This window comes from Rhinolophus ferrumequinum, chromosome 3 (genome assembly GCF_004115265.2).
Source record: "Rhinolophus ferrumequinum isolate MPI-CBG mRhiFer1 chromosome 3, mRhiFer1_v1.p, whole genome shotgun sequence".
In the NCBI taxonomy this organism is placed as follows: domain Eukaryota; kingdom Metazoa; phylum Chordata; class Mammalia; order Chiroptera; family Rhinolophidae; genus Rhinolophus; species Rhinolophus ferrumequinum.
In genome coordinates, this window is record NC_046286.1 from 15,772,727 (window position 1) to 15,792,420 (window position 19,694).

At 41.8% G+C, this 19,694-nt stretch overlaps 1 protein-coding gene across 1 annotated transcript in view; it reads right to left on the minus strand.

Moving 5' to 3' along the window:
* ADGRF5 (adhesion G protein-coupled receptor F5) overlaps positions 1–19,694 on the minus strand; it is a 72,316-nt gene that overhangs the window by 25,127 nt on the left and 27,495 nt on the right. Inside the window, exons 4-10 of the mRNA XM_033100540.1 lie at positions 14,173–14,343; positions 10,753–10,929; positions 10,516–10,622; positions 8,900–8,958; positions 7,918–8,060; positions 4,235–4,456; positions 2,804–3,007 (exon numbers count right to left, since the gene is read on the minus strand). Coding sequence (XP_032956431.1) covers positions 2,804–3,007; positions 4,235–4,456; positions 7,918–8,060; positions 8,900–8,958; positions 10,516–10,622; positions 10,753–10,929; positions 14,173–14,343 — 1,083 coding nt within the window. The remainder of the gene's footprint in view (positions 1–2,803; positions 3,008–4,234; positions 4,457–7,917; positions 8,061–8,899; positions 8,959–10,515; positions 10,623–10,752; positions 10,930–14,172; positions 14,344–19,694) is intronic.

Below are 19,694 nucleotides of genomic sequence, written 5' to 3' on the forward strand. Positions count from 1 at the left end.
GCTCTGTGCTGTCAGAGGCCTGGACAGTCAGCCAGGAAGAAACTGACACCCTCTTGTAAAGATTCAGTTGTTTTATGAATACTCTGCATGATGCTAAATCAAGGAAATATGATGGGTCACGAAGAAGTTTATGCACTCATTTGGGAACTGTTCTAACTTGTGGGCAAAATGGGAACAGGGCTTTCATACTTTTTTTTATCATCATACCGCATAAGACGAACGATGATGAGTCTACACACTCTGTGGCCCTTGCATTCTCCAACTTGCCAATCCATTGCTATACAGGCAACGCTAGTGTCAGATACAGAAAAACCAGAAGGTGAACTAATAATAACTATTGGTACCTTTACTATTACTGCTAGTATTATAGTATCAATGCTACAACAGTAGTCCCCCCTTATCCATGGTTTTGCTTTCTGTCGTTTTGGTTACCTGCAGTCAAGCATGGTCTAAAACTATTAAATGGAAAATTCTGGAAACAAACAATTCATAAGTTTTCAATGGCACACAATTCTCAGTAGCTTGATGAAATCTCATGCTATCCTTCTCCATCCCTCCTGGGAGGTTAATTATCCTTTTGTCCAGCATATCCAGGCTGTATGTACAGTACAATAAGATATTTAGAGAGATCACATTCACATAACTTTTATTACAGTATATTGTTATAATTGTTCTATTGTATTATTAGTGATTATGATTAATCTCTTACTGTGCCTCATTTACAAATTAGACTTTATCGTCGGTATGTATGTATAGGAAAAACAGTGTATTTGGCATTTGGTACTAGCTGCGGTTTCAGGTATCCACTGGGGGTCTTGGAACGCATTCCCCGTGGGTCAGGGGGCACTACTGGATACCTTCTGCTACCATTATCATCAATACAATAGTTGGTGCCCAATGATTTGGAAAACCACAAAAATCCCTCCCTGTTCAAGAAACCCCCTCCCTGAAAGCTAGAAATTCTACCGTTGCTGATTACTTCTTTCTGTTTTATCCTTTGTCAGAGTGTTTTGAAAATGAAATGTATGTGTGTCTGAGAAGAAGTAACACATTCAGTTCAAATTGTTTTGGGTGAATTATTAATCTAGATTGCCTCCCACTGACCCGGAAAAATGGGTGTTAAAGCACTTGAGGAATTTGGAGAAAGACGGGTACAGAGAAGGGGCAGCAAGGGAGGGGGAAGAAAGGCCAGGGGCCTAGAGCAGAGGCTAATTCATCAAAGAACTGATGTGTGCAGGTCCCCTGGTGGCCAGCCCCGTGACAGGAAGTCCATTGTTCTGCAGTCGGTTCAGCTCTCACGGGACATCAGGAACGTCTGAAGAAGTGGTGGCTACAGAGAGGTCCCGGAGCATCTGCCTCACTGTCTTCCTGGTTCCTCTGCCAGAGGGCGAGGTTATTCACCTCTTAGAGTTGAAAGCTTGTAAGTCAGTACCTCGGGAACTGTGCAAGGTCTCTCTCCCATCTGGCAGTTCCTTCAGGATGCCTACACCTCCTCTTTCTTAAACATCAGGGAAGTGACTAAATGTACCTACCATGTGTCAACATTTTCAAGATACCAGATGCCTTTCCCATTCTGAGTGCTTTACGGTGGAATACAAATGCTGCAGCGGAAAAGTGCTTTGCAAAATAGACGGGCTCAGGAAAAGTCGCCTGTAGATTGATCATTAGTTCATGTTTTATAATTTTGTCTGATAGCAAAGGCTTTGTAAAATAAAGTCACCAATGTATATCATGGACAAAGCCGCATTTTACTTTCCTGTTTCGTTTTGTTTTTTTACTGTAAAGACGAGCACTTAATATTGTCATTTCTTAAGGGAAGGACTGGATCTTGTTACATGCGGGTTCTAGGCAGAAAACAGTCTTCTACTTCAGTACAAACTCTGCCAGATCAGCTTGCTCCATCGCTGGTGCACCGGGCATGGTAATATAGTTTGGCCAACATAAAGCCTGGTCCTATGAAACAAGGCTTGGGGTGAGTCCCAATGCTTTTTCCTTTCCGATTGTGACAACCTTGAACAAGTCATTTAATTTGGACTTCGTTTTCCTTCTTTGAAAATGAGAGGCAAAAAACACCAGCTTTAAATTTGTGGTCAAGTTTGAATGTGATTAAAAGTAATAAACTGTTTTTTTAAAAATGGGTTAATCATAAACTGATATATAAAAGAGTATTGCTATTTTCATTTATTATTATTATTATCATTTATCAGTATAAACTGGGTGGTAGGGAACTTCAAGTAAGATCTCAGATCGAAAATGAAAGCAAACAAGAGCAGAAACTAACAGGAAACAATTGAGAAGCAAACAGGTCTACAAGAGAGATTTAAAAAAACAGAGACACAGAATTAGATAACATAGAAGAAAATGTGGATACAAAGATGGAGAAATGAGAAGGACAGACAATAAGAGAAGAGACACAGAAATGAGGCGTTCCAAGTCAGTCTCCCAAAGCAAAGCCGATGACCTCATCCTCAGCTCTTTGCTGAAGGTGGAAAGGGAAGGTAGGTGGGGATAAGCTTTTCTGTTGGCGGGAAATGCTGTGGAGCTATGTAATCAGATCACCCCCTCTTGAGTCTTCTCTGCCAGGATCTTGTCTACAACTCAAGCGTGACACTTGTATGCATATATTTTGGGAATTTTGCTCTAGCTAAGCTGGAGCTGGCATCAAACCTAGTACTTTTTCACAGTCTGAAGTCCGGGGGAAAAAACAGCCATCTGACATTTCCTCTTCCACCCACTGCATCTCCCATTTTTACTTGGCCAAGAGACAAAAACTTCTTTGCAAAAAGGCATCTAACATTCTTACCTGGGACGTATATTTTGCCCTCCTGCTTCCATTCTATTTTACTCCAATTGACATTAATCTCGCTGCAGCAGTTCAAAGATACAGGACTGTTGTCACACAACACCTTCATTTCTTCATTTGCCAAAATTCGGATGGGTGTAACATTAACTCTTTTTCTGGACTCGTATTCAAAAATATCTAATGTCAGTTTGCAAATATAGTCACCTGCACAGGATACACAAAAGCATTTATTGTTACTACAGATATGTATTTCCTTAGAAGAATGATAACCTCATCTCAGGTGTCATGTCAGTGCTTCAAGAAACATCATTTTTTCAAAAGCATCTGAAATTTGGTCGGAACAACCCTGAGGGAACATTCAGGAAGTGCAGAAGGTCAATGTAGATATTTCTGATGCTACAAGGTAAAGAGTAGAGAGGTATTCTAAGGAAATAGCAGAAATCTCAGAGTCTTCACTGGTAAGAAGAAAGGGGGGATAGAAGAGGTAGACAGGGAAAACTGGAAAGCCTTGGAGAATTAGAAGACTGCATAATTTTAGCATTTTATTTAATATTATTTCTATGACATGGCAAAATCAGAATCAACAAAGATGTGACAGGAAACATGTGTCTGCAACCCAACTTCTCATTCAGAGAAAAAGATGGCCCTGTTGACCTCTGGATTACAATGTAGTTATTAAATTCTAGGATGTCAGGTTTAAGACGTACGCTTCTGTAGTATGCTGGGGGAGGGGGAGCCAGCAGGGGCCAGTGGAAGGGTTTATAATGGAATACAAAAAATTGGGGGGGACAGATATGCCCACTGTCCTGATTATGGTGATAATTTCACAGGTGTATATATGCGTCAAAACTTATTAAATTGTATATTTTAAATACCGGGGATGCCAAAAAAAAAAAGTATGCAAGAGAACACTTTGGTCAACATTGCTCACGCAATAGTTCGCTATAATCAGAAGTGTCTGGATGCTGATGGTAACCACTCTGACCACCTCTTGTCATTGCAGAAGTCGAATGTGACTCGTATTCATCTTTTGCTATCGGTATACAAGTATATGGAATATTACAATTTTAATAGTTTTTATTTCCTTTCTTAAAATGTGTATACATTTTTGGGGCACCCTCTGTATGTACAGCTTATTATATGTCAATTCTACCTTAACAAAGCTGTTTTAAAATTTTAAAAGATTAAAAACAAATGTCTGCTTTTTGTCTTAGGTCCCAATTCAGAAGCCTCAGTAAATGTGGAAAACTGTATCTGTCTCCCAAGGCTAAATTTGCTCGGCTGAGATGCCTGAGATGTATTTTCAATTTTGAAAAGTTGAGCCCAATGACTTCTTTTTGAAGAGGAACACGCTCTGTACACATTCTCTGGTTTGCTTCTTCGTGAGTTCTTCATTTCTTTCCTGCCCCCAGTAACTGGATGGAAACCCACCTGCATCACCCTGAGTGATGTTATAAATCATGAGGCGTGACACGGAGGTCATGTTGTTGAGCACAAAGGTGTAAATGGAGAACCTGCTGCTGTTCTGGATGTCAGCGCGTCTTGCGACATGGTGCCAGGACACGTTGGAGGACAAAACTTCATTTTCACACGTCAGAGTTACCGTATCCCCTTCAAAGATGATTTCTGGTATGATAGAGAATTTCGTTTCATCTGGAAACCCAAAGAAAAGAACTATTAGGATTCCAAAGCCAATAAACGGAATTGATGCCACTCACCAGATGTCACCACCAGGCAGGTCGCCACAGCATCTGCGGTGCTGACTGGAATGAGGCAACACGTCCTCCTCACTCCATCCCTGGGTGGCTGGTATCTGAAGCCCAAAGAATTACAGCCTGCCAGAATAACAGATACTAGGAGTGTTTCCAGTTTGGGGTCTTTGCACACTTTGCACAGTTTGGGAGTCCCAAAAACATTTTCAATATTTCAAATTGTCTGGTAGAAAAATGCCTATTTGCTTATGAAAAAGCCATACCAACTAACTTAAACATCAAGTTTCTTTGCTACGGACTTGAATAATATCAACGGCTTCTTACCCATAACTGATATCTCATGCTGACTGAAAGCTCTGTTCTACATCTTTGATGAATTAGAAATGGGAAAACAATTTTTTTTAAATAATAAAGTCTGCTTGGGGAATAATTTTTTAAGACCTAATACCCATGGGCCCTTACGTGTGGAAGCTTTACAGACACACAGGTCTAGATTTGAATCCTGGATCTGTGTCACGTGTAGCTGTGTGACCCTGGGGCACTTGCTTAGCCTCTCTGAGCTGCAGCTCCCTTGTCTGGAAAGCAATAAAAGCTATCTTGGGAGGTGATTTGAGGGAATAGTATCTATTATTGTTTTACATTAAAATTCTGGGGAATCACTGCATTAAGTCATCTCACAGACAGAAATAAAAACACAATGTCTTTTAGTTTTGTATGTCTTTTTAAGGGTATCCTTTGCTTACACAACAGGCAGTTTTTTTCCTCCAAGTTGTTTCTTGTGCTATGTCATGTGTACCATGTGTTGAGGAAATCAGAGGAGCTGGGTAAGGAGGCTCTAAGAAGCCTCTTTTGTTTTTTGCTTGGGGCTTCATGCCTGCCAGATCCTCTCTATATGGTAAACAGGGGACTAAAACACCCCATCAAATTACTTTGAGGTGGTATGATGTTCTCGTCAAAATATGAAGGGATATAAATATTTCTTACTACTTTTTATAGGTTCCTGAGTAAAATAAGATTTTTAAAAAGCACATTCAACTATTAGGAATCAAGGCCACCTGTGAATGTTTAATATAGTGACTGGGCTTTGAAGTCACAGAGACTTGTGTTACTTAGTAGGTGTCCTCAGGCAAATTATTTACCCTCTCTAAGCCTCAATTTCCTCACCTGTAAAGTGAAGATAATAATATCTCACAGAATAGATGAAGATGAAACATGTGTAACCCGTTGGGCTTAACACGGAAAAGATACAATAGTCCGTCTTTGCATTACTGTTGTTGCTAATAACCACCGTTAGTAAAACTGCCAGTATCATATGGTAGTATAGCACTGATCACAAAGTTACTGGGAGTGATTAAAGAAGAGTGTTCTGGTGAACGGACCCTGCTGATTAATCAAACGTCACCAGAGGATTAATATATGACAAAATCAATGGGACTATTTTGAAATTTGTCATGTGCCCTTTGTGTTTTGTAAAGATGGATTTAAAAATAAATTCCTGATACCAACACATTCAGTCAGCATTTTTATTTCTTGTTTTCTTCCTCTCCTTTGCCTCCCAAATATAATTATAGCTTGTTTTATGGTTTACAGTCTCCACATGGCTTCTTCTTTATATCCCTAGTTATAAGGGCTTTGTTCAGCTAATCTTCAGATGATTCTCGAGGTTGATTTTTCTATAGTTTAATTATGATTTCAATGTGGTCATGGGAGACACAGCATTTACCTGTTCTGCCATCTTTAAGCATTTCTATAAGTGTAACTTTTAAAAAGCACTCAGTCACTTGATTTTTTTTGATATTTGTATTCTGTGTAAACACCACCAACACTACGGATAGCAGGATGGTGTCCAAGTTGCCCCGTGGAATGGCACATGATATAAATTCATGTTTATTGGTCTAAGGCTGCACATGGCACAGAATCACATCCCGGTTTTCGAAGGAGCACAGGGACAAATGTAGATCCTCTGCAGAAAAGGGGGTCGAGCACTTTTCACAATGACTTCATTGCACTTTGAAAGAATAGCCATGGATACTAAAGCACTTTTGTGAACTGTGCTATCAGTACCCTTATTTCTGAACTGACAGTCCGCCACCAACCAGTAAAACTCCTGGATCCTTATTCATTTAAAGGGCTAGCCTTTGTCGGCACAACGAAAAATTTGGGGGAAGAGTAATCGTAATTGAAGCTTACCTATACTAGAAACTTCTGCTTTCCTATGCACTCAGAACAGTAAATAAAAAGAATTTGTTAGGGTAAAGCATCTGTTGGTTGGTGGGGTGGAAGTAAGGGTCAGGAAGTGGTGGCATCGCTGAAATTGTTTCTATGCGAGTCCACACTTTTAGGCCATATATACCCTTTCCTTTAATTTTCTGGGTTTTTTTATCTATGTTGTTGCTGCCTTATTTATCCTCAGTTTTGATTTTGCTATTTTATCTTGCTATGGTGCTATGGTATAGCACTTTCTTACCATTATCTCTTTCAATATTTTATTTTTCATCAATGATCTGATGTCTAAAAATACCAGCAGAGAATGTAAAAAGAAAGAGTAAAAGCCCGCTATTGAGGACAGCCTAACTGGTGAGAAGGGCACACTTTCTCCCAGTTCTTGCAGTGCCTTCCCACACAGCAGACTACGTTGGTCCAAGAGGAATCACCCTCACTACGGAACCAAGGGCCTGAGTTATCTAGAACATCTGCCAGCTAATTCCTGCCCACCAATTCCCTGCCTAGCCATCTCCTCTTCCTATCCCCCAAGCAATAATAGGTCTGCCCACCTACTAACACAACAAAGCCCCACTCTGTACCCCATTTCTAAAATGGTGGAGAACGTCTAAAATCCCAGGATTTTTACAACTGTTATACGTGGCCCAAAGCAGTGGCTCTCAAACTTTCCCATGCATCGGAATCACCTGATACACAGATTGTCCCCACTTGATCTGGGGCCCCAAGAATTTGCATGTCTAACAAGTTCCCAGGTGGTGCTTACTGATGCTGTTGGTGAGGCACCACACTTTGAGAACTACTGTTCTAAAATAACAGTGGCCCCCTATTTAATATCAGTGCGTTTCATGAATATCCTACCCCCCACCACAATGTTGGTTTTATTTTTTTGGATGTTTTGGGCCTGTTAATGGAAAATTTCCATAAACCCAGATGCTCTGTAGCTCCCTTATAAAATCTTTTCCCCTATAAGCCCTCCCCCATTAGTGAAATTAGTTGCAGTAGGAGGCTCTGCACCAGCCAAAGACCTAGAGATGACATGTTAACCTCTATGCCAGGACTGGAGACACTTTCCACAGGGGACATCTAATGCAATTTCCTAGATTAAGCATAATGATAAACACCATTGCCATATCTAAATAGAATCTATGCATTAAAAAAATGTAGCAATGTTCTACTTACTACTAGTAACTGCCTGAAAGGAACTGTCGTCCATTTTGTAGGTCTGGTTGAGTTTCTGGGACACTCGCTCATTCGCTTTATGCATTAACTCAGGTGATGGTGTGGTCGTCTTGACTTCATAGCTCACAACCACACTTCCGGGCCTGGATGGAGAACACTCAGTTCAGTAAAGCAGAAAGTGCATAGGAAAAGTCTAGACCCTTCTGGTTATTTGCATGGGAAAACAAAATGGCAGAAACAGCCTGGGTACTTTTATCTTCAAGGGTTCACTGAAATCAACGTTTTTTTCAAGCTCTACGTGAAAGCCCAAGGCAGGGCTTGCACACTCAAATGTCTGCAAACAGGTAACATAAATGAACGAAATAGCCAGGGAAGAGTGAACTAAATCACCTAAGTTGGTCATAGGGTGGCAGCCACAATGCAGAGACTGCTGTCACACAGCCATGTTGGCTCAGAGTTAGAGATATGCTAAATGTCAAGTGAAACCAAAATCCTGTATGTTTCTATAAACATCCTTAATTTTTAAGATTGGCAACTAACTTTTTGAAACACTGTACAAACCTGCTCAGATCTACCAGGGTGCCCAACTCCAGAGGGAGCAATTCACATTGCAGCGTGCATCTCTCGTCCTGGCTGGCTGGCCAACTTTTCTTGAATAAAGCCATCATCGCATGATACAATTTAACTTTTTATTTCTGACCTCCCTCGACTACAAACTTATTCCAAATCTTTGTTTCCAAATTCTTGTGTGCACAGAATGGACATGAGTCTTTCTCTCACCTTCCTTCTAAGTAGATACATCTGTAAGAAGTGAGCTACAGTTCTCAGTATTTAAGCCCCAGCAACCTGGCATTGTCATCACTGCTACCAAAATGCTCCTGTTGAGTGTCCCAGATAATGCCCTTCTAATGGGCTCTTCCTCCTTCACTAATGTGTTGTCCTCTGCCATTGGACAGAAATAACCCGATTATAGCATTCTTACCTGAATCCTGTCACAGTCACCAATTGGAAGCCTGGTAAAATGCTGTAACCTTTCCAGAACTGGAAAATAAAGCAAGACCAGTGTCATATATCAAGGTCCAGTGAGAGAGATGTCAAAGATTTGAAACAAACTAAAAAGTGCATATTCCTTATAACCCCGGGTAAAATTTTCTCCTGTGCATTTTATTAGCGCTGGCATTGGCGGATCTTTGAAGAAGTAATTCCTATCTGCCTACGTCAGTCTGGGTTCTCCAAGAAGCAAACACTATGTGCAAAACGTGTATTCCAAAAATATGGGGGAGGCAGCAGTAAGGCAAGGCGAAACGTCAGGTCCTGAGTGAAAGAGAGTGGGAAGAAAGATTGGATGGATTCATCCTAGACTGAACTTGGGAAGGTTCAGTAAAGCTTTCAAAGGAGTCCCATGTCTGCTAGACACAGACCTGCCGTGCTCATTCATTAGCAGGGAGCAGCAAGCACTGTCATGGCTTTTGGGGGCAGCAGCGGGGGCCTTTGATCAATTACTTTCCTGTAGGTAGAGATCTATGAGGTGTAGCTCACGACCACCACCCTGCCTGATCCTTCACTTAACATAGTGCAACATTGGTTGAGCCAGTGTGCTTTTTGATGATGTTTTTATTCTATTTTTCTGAATACCAACCCTACAGGAGATTTAATTTGATTCAAATCACATTTGTAGGGTAGATGTGATATGCAAAACACTGTGCAGGTACCTGATGGGTGGAATTCAAAGATTAATATGTTTAACTCTCTCTTTCCTCAAAAGTACGCAGTTTAGTGTGGGGGGGGGTGTGTGGGAAGGGGTGGGGTGATTCTCATGCTGTGGAGAACTACTACACCCCACCTATGCAAATCAGAAGCTCAAGAGCACTTCTGTATCAGCTTTTTATCATGGAACCCAGGGAAAACGATAACATTTCTGTGGCACATTGGGATAAGCTCTTGGCCTCCTTCTGGCCTGAGGCAGGGGCTCCGCTGCCCAGAGAGTTAAGGGAAGTCATGATTCCAGCCCACCTGTAATAATTTGCGCCACACCACTCAGGAAGCTCTATTCCTAATGAGTTACCTCAAGCCAAGCACTTAGGTTTAGATGAATTAATCCAGTGCAAAGCACTTAGAATAGTGTCTGGCACACAGTTAACACTCATAGAATATTCTCGATTTTTACTTGAGTACATTTAAATGTCTTCAATGTGTAGAGTGATTTGGAACCCTCTGTTCCAGGCTTGGGCTGTTCTGCCCAAAAGATGTTGGGGTTTCACCCATGCAGTGTGTGAAGATGAATAGAAATGCACCATCTGGTGCTTCTAAACCAGATTCTTGGGCCTCTGAATAGGTTTCAGTGAGTTGATGCCACTAAATCTTATCTGAATTAATTCTACTCTGGGAAGAAGTTCCACCTGTAGTCAAGATGTCAATCATCCCCCAAACACTGTTTCTTTTGAGCACTTAATTCATCAACCTAGATGTATAGGAATAACTTTGACATCCACATTCATAAATTCTGACAGATCCAAGCAAACTATCCACTGTCAACACAATAGATTCAGTTCAGCCTAAAGCATTAGTTCATTAAAAGGCTCCTGGGCCAAAACCTACCGCTGTTTCCAAGTCAGTCTTGTAGGATCTATAGAGGGCAGAGGAAGAGTTCCTGAGGTCTTCTTGAAAGCCCACATTGAGTCTGACCGACATTCTCAGGGTAACAGCTGAAAAACACAGGGCAGTATTTAATAATCTCATTTGAGCGTTTAAGTACTCACAGGACAGAGAAACATTTGCTTGAGCTGGTGTTAAATAGCCACTCAACAAACAAACATTTAATGAGCAGTTACTTACCTCTCTTGAGCTGGCAATAAGGTCCCTTGGGAGGCAATCCTTTAAGGCAACTACAATGATGGCCTGCAGGGGAGCTGCCATGCTCTTGACAAGTGAGATTGTGGAGGCACTGTTCCTGAGGCCACCTATAGCCTGTCTCGCAGGAGCACCAGATTTCATTTCCAGTAGGTCTGCAAACTGTCATCAACCAAAAATGGTGAGGAGAGAGAAGGTGATCACTACCTTTGTATTTATAGGCTACAAGTATTTATAGACTAACGCGACTCCACGTTGACTTTCTGGGAAGTGCAATAGTACCGCATGAGATTCCCATGACTCCCGTATGAATCACCATACTATTATGCAAGGCCATCGAAAAGATGTCTACTCCGACTAACCCAGAGGATGCCTCCAACGATAACATGATAAACAGATTCCTGGACAGTCAGTGTGTATTAGGCAGGCAGCCACCACGATGGCCCCTGACCATCCCTGCCTCTGCGTATTCACCCCTTTTGTAGTTCCCTCTCATAGTGCACTAGGGTGGTGTGACCAACAGAATGTAGCCGAAGTGATGATATATCATTTCTGAGATTCAGTTATAAAAGACACTGTGCCTTTCATCTCGGTGGCTCTCTCCCATTCTCTCTTGGATCACTTGCTCTGGGGGAAGCCAGCTGTAATCAAATTGAGGACATGCCATCGTGAGGCCCACAGAGCGAGGAACTGAGGTCTCTAGCCAACAACTAGTGAGGACCTGAGGCCTGCCAACAACCACATGAGTGAGCTTGAATGTGGATTTTCTACCCCTAGTGGAGCCTTCAGGTAAGACTGCCCCTCTGGCTGACAGCTCGACTGCAACCTCATGAGGGACCCTGAGCCAGAGCCACAGCTTAGCTTCTCCCAGATTTCTGGCCCTGAGTAACTGTGTGACATAATAAATTGTGTTTCACCGCTAAGTTTTGGGGTAATTTGTTATGCAGCCAATAGATAAAAAACATAAAGTACAAGCAACATTGTGCCTTTCACATTTCAAGTCAAATGTGAGAACCCCCACAGACTCTGATCCCATGGGGACATTGAAAAATGCTCTGAAAACGGCGGGCTTTGAATTTATTTCTAAAACTGGACCAAAGGCATATCACTGGGTGCTATTGGTTATGCAGATGGGCACCTAGGCAAAGGCTCAACAGAGTGACTATTCAAAGGAAAGCCATCAAATAAATCAAATAAAGCCATCAAATAAATCAGGGAGAGTTTGTCAATATGTCTATATTGAGTGTAGACATCAAATAATTTTGCCTGACACAGGAGGAAAAACCAAGTTCCAGTTAATCCTTGGATGCGGATGCAATCCTGTACCCAAGAAGTAGGTGGGAATTGAACAGAATCATAAGACACAGAGGAAATTAAGGCTGCTCGTGAGAACAGTGAACATTGGCAGGGGGTAATTTGAAGGGAACCAACAAGACCCCCTTTATCAAAATCTCTCTCTTACCGACCTGAAATCCCACTGCTAAAGCATTTTTTTCTTCCTTTCTCTTTCTTTTTTCATTCGTTCATTTTTGGGAGGGATGTGAGGGTAGTATTTGAAGAACTTTTGCCTCCCATGTAAAATACATACATGCTTTAAAAGGATGACAAAAGCAATCATCTCAAGACCACCGGCTGAACTCGAGGTATTGTTTGGTGTTTTACACATATTGTCTGATCCTAAACATCCTGTTTTGTTTACTATCATTAAAAATGTCTTTCTTGAAAGGATCATAAGGTCAGCTGTTGGAAGAGTGGGTGGGGAAAGCATGGGAAAAGGGGAGTGGAGAAAATTTGAGGGTGCTCAGGCATTAGTATTGGAGTCAGTGCATCTACCCTTCCTTACGCACCCATCCCAGCCGCTCCTCTCTGAGGTCAACTCTCCCCCGCCCTCCCAGCCGGCCCTGAAGTCCATGAACCTCAGACTCTCTCACCTTTCAGAAAGGATTCACCCCTCCAACGTGTGAGTGACCAGTCTTGCTGGCAGGATAAATTAAACTTTCCCAGGGCATTTGCATCTTAAAAGTGCAACTTGTTTATCCAAGTTGTGAATTTGTTAACCCAACTTGTACACTTAGGTGAACCAGTTTCTAAAATGTCCGAAACAGGGGAGCCCCTTGAAGCCACGCCTCCAGTAGAACAAAATAAATCAGGGAGAGTTTGTTAATGTGTCTATATTGAGTGTTAACCTAAGCTCACCACTGAAGCTCAAATGTTCATAATCACAAGCTGTTTAATGGAAATGAATGACGTCTTTGATACCGACTGGTCTGTTTCCTTTAGTAGGTTTGCTTTCTAGTACCCAAATAGAGGCCAAAGGTTTTAAGAAAATGGGGAAGCAAAACAAAATCGACTAAACAGCTATCAAATTATTCATTTTTTCCCATAAGTAGGGGAAGTAATTTTAGAGGCAGGAGATCTGTGCTGAGTGGGAACCGGAGAAGGGTGTTTCCTATGTTGCTTCAATGTAACTAGTTTCGTGAGATATTCTACCGAAGAATGCTGTGTGCAACGACATTTGAGGAGCATGGAATATGCTTTCAGCTGCTGGATGACGCACACTGCACATTGGCATTCGGTCAGAGAACCCAAGGAAATTAGTGCCAATGTAGAATTTGTTGGGAAATGGAATACAAAGGGAGCTATGAAGACAGCTCTTTCAGGTTCGAGCAGCATATGCTAAGAACTGAAAATTAAGATGCATAGACTGACATTGTGATAGGCTATTTTAAACATAAGAATTTGAAAAGACTTTTGAAAAACAGAAATTATATTCTTGCTTCCATTTTAGAATAATAAAGCCCAACATCTGTTAGTGCTTTGCAATTTACAAAACGGTAACCTTTTATAGGACAAGGGGTAAACCCGTCTCACAACTACTGTGGCATACAGGTGATGGTCCCCTCAGATGTGTGAGATCTAGCACAACCTAGAAAGAGAGTCAGTGACCAGAAAGTCCAATCCTATAGTATGGGAGGAAGTATGGGAGGTTCTACTTCCCTTCTTCTGATCCAGGCATATTTCTGGTTCCTATTTCCTGACTTATGGGGCCAAAAAGAAGGGAACTTGCCACTAATTAATATCCTGAACCAGTCCTTGCTCTACCCACTGATTGCCCAGGGTAAGAGAACCCAGTAGTTTGTCGTGGCCATATATTGAGACCACTTAACGACAACCAACAGACAAACCACAAAGTAAACATTTGGTCACCATTTAAAATAAGGAAAATGATTGCAATTTATCAATAGGGACTTTATCAGGAAGGCTACGAAATCATAAAACCACATCAGGCCTGCTGGGCCATTCCCTTGCCCACTGCGTAAGTATACTTTCACTGTAAGGATCTCAGACAGCCTTTGTCCTGATATCCCCTATCCTCCATTCTGAAGCAATGGGTCTTTTACTCACCTGTTGTCACTCCTATACTCAAAATGTTGGTCGCTTGATCAGTGTCATTGCCTTGAATTGGAAAACTGAGGCTGTTCAAGTAAGCTTTGATAGGCTCCAGGAAGGAGGCGTTTTCAAAACTGATCTCAATGTCAACAGTGTACTCTTTAGCGGCAGGACCACTCATGGCAACTGAAATGAAAGCGTACAAGGGCTGTGAGAACTTCCCATGGCAGGCGGAGAGACAACAGGATAACATTTTAACACTTAAGGGCCTCCACGAACATGTGGATGCTGGACACATCAGCCTTTATGCATTTCTGATGAACATTTTTAGAGGAAAAGAAGCGTTTGCTGACTGGTCACCGCAAGTCTCCCTTCCTGGTTCTCCGTCCCTATAATTTTACTATTTAAAGGAGGAAGGCAACTGATCTGTCTGGTCTCGGAGCAGTGGTCTCTGGCCATTTGAGAGATTCACAGACTAAGCTTAGGACTTGTCCTTCCTCTCCATTACCACAGCCTTCTTGGTATCCAAGGCCAGGGTCTGCTGTATGGAGAACGGAGTATCATGAGGCAAGAAGGGAAGCAAGGAGACCGAGCAGGAAGGCTATGTCAATAGTCTAGACAATGAGTGCCACACCAGGATGAATCAGTATGTTTCAAACACCATTCAATGCATGTATTTGGAGAGCTGAACTTTGCATAACTGGAAGAGTTCGGGAAAAGTCAACTACCGTGTTTCCCCGAAAATAAGACCTAGCCGGACAATCAGCTCTAATGAGTCTTTTGGAGCAAAAATTAATAGAAGACTCAGTCTTATTTTAGTATAATATAAGACCGGGTCTTCATATAATATAATATAATATAATATAATATAATATAATACCGGGTCTTATATTAATTTTTGCTCCAAAAGATGCATTAGAGCTGATTGTCCAGCTAGGTCTTATTTTCGGGGAAACACAGGAGTGAATTCCCTCTGTTCTTAGACTATGCACACAGTGTGGCTCTTTGTTCTTTTTCTGTATCTCTGGTGTCCAGAACATGATCGGTGCTCAACAAAAGTGAAATTGGTAAATTGGAAAGTAAAATAAAAGAGAAGCTTCAGTTCTTCACAGCTTTTCCAAATTGTCTCCAGGTTGGTTGACTGGCTGGCATTCTAGATGCATCTGCTCCCCAATACATGCCCACTGAAGGCAAGGCAGACTATATACAAGTACATAAACATATATTTCATACGTATACAAATGTTCTTTCATAGTTTCCTAGATTACATCATCTCTGGTCCACTAGTTGTAAACTTCTCAAGGGCTGGGGCTTTTTCTTTCACTTCTCAAGACCTCACTTACTCCATGCGGCATGGAGCTTACCACATAATAAATGGGGGACCAACCAAGTTTTGTTAAGCCTGTGACTTTCTGAGCTGAGTTACAGATGCACCTCTCTGTCACTGCCAGAATCGTTGGCTTATTCTTGGCAGAAACATATAACTGGAGCAAAGCCATGGACTCGGTAAGCTCCTAAAGAAGAACCTTCAAAGAACAGGAAAATTTTTTACACAGATGCATTGAGAAGGCTAATTGTGGCCTATTTTATGTTTTCAGTCAAATAAGGAAAAGATTAGTGAATACCTGCAAAACTATGACCTTAAATTTTAAGTAAAACCTGGATCTATGATGCATACTTTATCATAAAATTAAAATTCTATGTCTCATATTTTCTGAAAGGGCAAACAATGTCTCCTATTATATTGCAAAATTTGTCTTAAATGTTACAGTGATTAATTATGTGAAGCACTAAAATAGAATAAGTTTACTATGGGAAACTCCAATTGATAAATGTTTATAGTAGAAAGCTATAATGTTTGTTCACTTAGAGTTGCAAACTATAGTAGTTGTCTTACGAGGTTGGTTTTACTCATCGAGCTTGTTGAGAATTATTTCATTTTAACATCGTTCAACCTGATGTAATTAACTTAACCAAAAAAGTCTGTGTATATTTTCATACAATTAGGAATGCACCTGAAGGTGTATTTTCTTCTCATAAAAAAATGCATTTACTGTAGAACACAGTGACTTTTAAAACTCAATGTGGAATCTCAGTCTGTCGTGACACTATGGCATTGCCTCAAATTTCCTGTTGTTTGTTTTGTTTTGGTTTGGTTTTTTTTCTGATTCTCAAATGGTTTCGTGATGAAAACAAGCATCCTGCAAAAAGAACTGCGTATCTTAATTTGTGTGATCCGAAATCTGGACACGGACTATTGCCTACTGGGAACATCTGCAAGGAGGGCGGCTGCGTATTTACAAGGTCTGTCTTAGAACACAGTCCTTTTCCTGAAAAGTAATGTTTATATTCTCCAGAGGAGTCCTAGCTCCAGGATCCTCTTTGCTGTGGTCCGTCCGTATCCACTCCCCCTATGAATGTAAACAGGATTTCCTGAACGGGAGCTGCTTTGGAGATGAGTGAGGTCAATAACAATCCCATGTCACCCACTACATCATCTGTGTTGTCGCATCGCGGAGTCTGACCCTAGCACATCAGTGACTGCCTGAGGGTCGTGCCTGTCAACCACCGCTGAGCGCACCTCTCAGTGCTCTTGACACACATAATTGGAGGACAAGTATGTGCTTCAAAAGCACATGGTGATTCATTGATGTCATCATTCCCCTCTAGAACCAAGGCAGTTAGTTCTTCCCTGAGATCTTCCAAGGAGCTGAGCCAAGAGCTTAAAATACAAGAGCAAAGTTCCTGTGACTTGAGCGAGTTCCTGTCTGTGGGATTTGCACAACTCTTAGATAAAGCAGCAGCCTCTTTCCTTCGTCCACTTTTTATGTTCTTTAGTAACTTCTAAAAGAGTTACAGAACCACCCTCAGTCTGAGCTTCAGTTCTCCCCAGAGACTGATAAAATGGGGAACCTCTAATAGAGAGGGAAATTTCTCCTTGAAAATGGTCAGTTCTTGCAAAGAGGCTCAAAAATACCACAGTAACTCAGAAAGCTATAGGTTTGCCCTTGGAAATCATCTATTCCAGGGTGCCCACCCTTGACAGACGATTATACACACGTAGGGAATTCTACATACACGGATATTTTGGAGCTTCCACCCACGTGAGCCAAAGTAGGATCTTTATGGGTTACCCCCAGAAATCTGTATTTTTTTCAATTGCCACTGGTGCTACTAGGGATCAAGCAGGTTTGGGAATTAATGTTCTAATCCAAATGAGGAAACTGAGAAGGTAATCTCGGGGAGCCAATATTAGCACATAACCTTATTCTTGGCTTTAGCTTTGCTTTTCGTTTTCAAACACCATCTGCTAGTGCTTCCATGGGAGCAAACAATCAGGCAGTTTCCAAGTGGATTTGCTTACTCTTATTTTTCCTCTTTTGCCTTGACAGAGCTGATACTGCTCACCTTTTTCTGCAGTGATACCAGATGGATCCAATATGATCACGATAAAAATAATAATAATAATAATAATAATAGCAGCTGCCATTTATCCTGCTAGTTTCCAGGGCCATGAGGACAGTGTGCATACCCCCATTTTGCAGGTAAAAAAACTGAGGTCTAATAGTTGAAGCTACACGGGTAGCAAATGTTAGAGCTGGGATTTGAAGCCCCATTTTTCTGACTCCAAAATCCATTTTCTTTTAACCATAACCTGCCACAACTCAAATGGAAGATTAAAAAAAAAAGTGAACATTTTGTAAACCCCTAAAGTATCATAAAACTATGAGGTGTTATTATTAAACGGGTTTTTAGAACTCAGCGTGCAATACCCAAAGTAAATTTTAAAATAAAACCAAATTTAGAGACAAAACTATTCATAACACATGGAAGAATTATCTAAACCTTTGTTTACTTTGATTCAACATAATAAATCCTTTAGCAATCTACAGTGAGGAAAAACATATTGTGACCCATTGGATTTTGGCACGAACCTTGCAAAGTTTATTCCTTGATTTGTTGACTTATAAGTGACTTCACGACATGTATTGAGTGCCTACTGGCCAGGCACTGTGCCAGATGCTGGGGACACAGGGCACATTCTGCTCACAGCTCTTAGACAGGCCTACAGTTTGGGATAGAAATGCCAAAACCTGTCCCCCTCCTCTCTTCCAAACCTGAGGACTTCAGAACTTGGGAAAGTGATGCTTCTTGTCTGCCCGAGGCTACCAGGGACCTAGGAGAAACAGGATGGTTCCCCCACTTCTCTGCGAGTGTGCATTTTACAGCCTCTTCCATGCTCTATTGCCTCTGGACAATCTGAGTCCAGACAGTTGAATGTATTTTCTTTTTCTCAGGCTCCGTAGCCCAGGTGTTGTTTGTTTGAATTTTTCTGACTCACCGATGCCCCTAGTGAAAGGTAGCACATTCCAGCTGTCGTCAGTGTCACAGAAGGGGGCCTATCTGCAGGCCAGGCCCGGAGGCACACAGCAACCAGCCAGGATTTCCCCTCTTCTTTCCCACCAATTACTGCCAGCCACACAGCACTTATCTTAAAGAGACATGTCTGGAAAGTTGGCCACGAACTGCGACAAGAAGTTCTGCCTTAATCATAACTCTTAAAGCAAACAATACTGTTTTTGCCTGGCTACTCTACTAAGAATTATGGACTCTCAAAAGTTGGAGCCTAGGAAGACACATACGTTAATCTTCCACCTGCAAAAGACTGCAGCCTGTTGACTTCACCCAGGAGAAACAAGGTTGGGTGTAGTTTTCTCTTGACCGAAGGGGACAATACTTCTTTATCACCGGATGTGGCTCTCTTGTTTCTCCCCCCTTAGTTCTGTAGCAGGTTTCAAGAGATGCCTGTTCTTCCGCTTGTATCTTGACATGTTTTAGTAGGTAGCAATCTGCCAGCATCATTGTATCCTACTGGGCAATGGTCAGCAGATAGTCACAGGATCCTGTTCTCTGTTTAGCTTTTAGCAAGGTTTGTTCACACAGGGGTAAACCACCAGAACCCCTGGCTGTGTCTTACCTGGTGGGTAGGGATGGAGGAGAAGGGGCAGCCCTGTGTCATGAAATACTGGGATGTGAAGTCTAGGGGAAAGAATCAATTCTACAGGCTCATCATATACCCGAATCATCAAAGCCAGCCCCACATAAGTTCTTTTCCCAGTAAGATGAAGATGCTGGTGCCAGTGCTCCTCGCTCTACCAAGCTGCTCCAAGAACCACGCGGAACCTCACAGGCTAGAAGTCGATATTGAAAACGGTGGCCTCTGAGCCAGAGAGCGTGGGGTGGAATTCCTTCTTGCCTGAGCAGGCCATTCACCTTTGTGAGCCACCCTTCACGCATCTTTAAATTAGGGTAATATTTTCTTTGCAGAATTGCTGTGAAGCAGTTGGGAGACTGCATGAAGCCCCCTAGCAAATCGTCTGGCATAGAATAGCCATTCTGAAACAGCAGGTAGAAATACTAATCCTGATGACGAAAAACTGTAATGATTATAGCCTATGCAGGTGTCTGCTGGTAGCTCAAGAAAAACTAAGGCTCTTCCAGTCAGCTCTCACCTTTGTGATAGTTAACAAACAAGC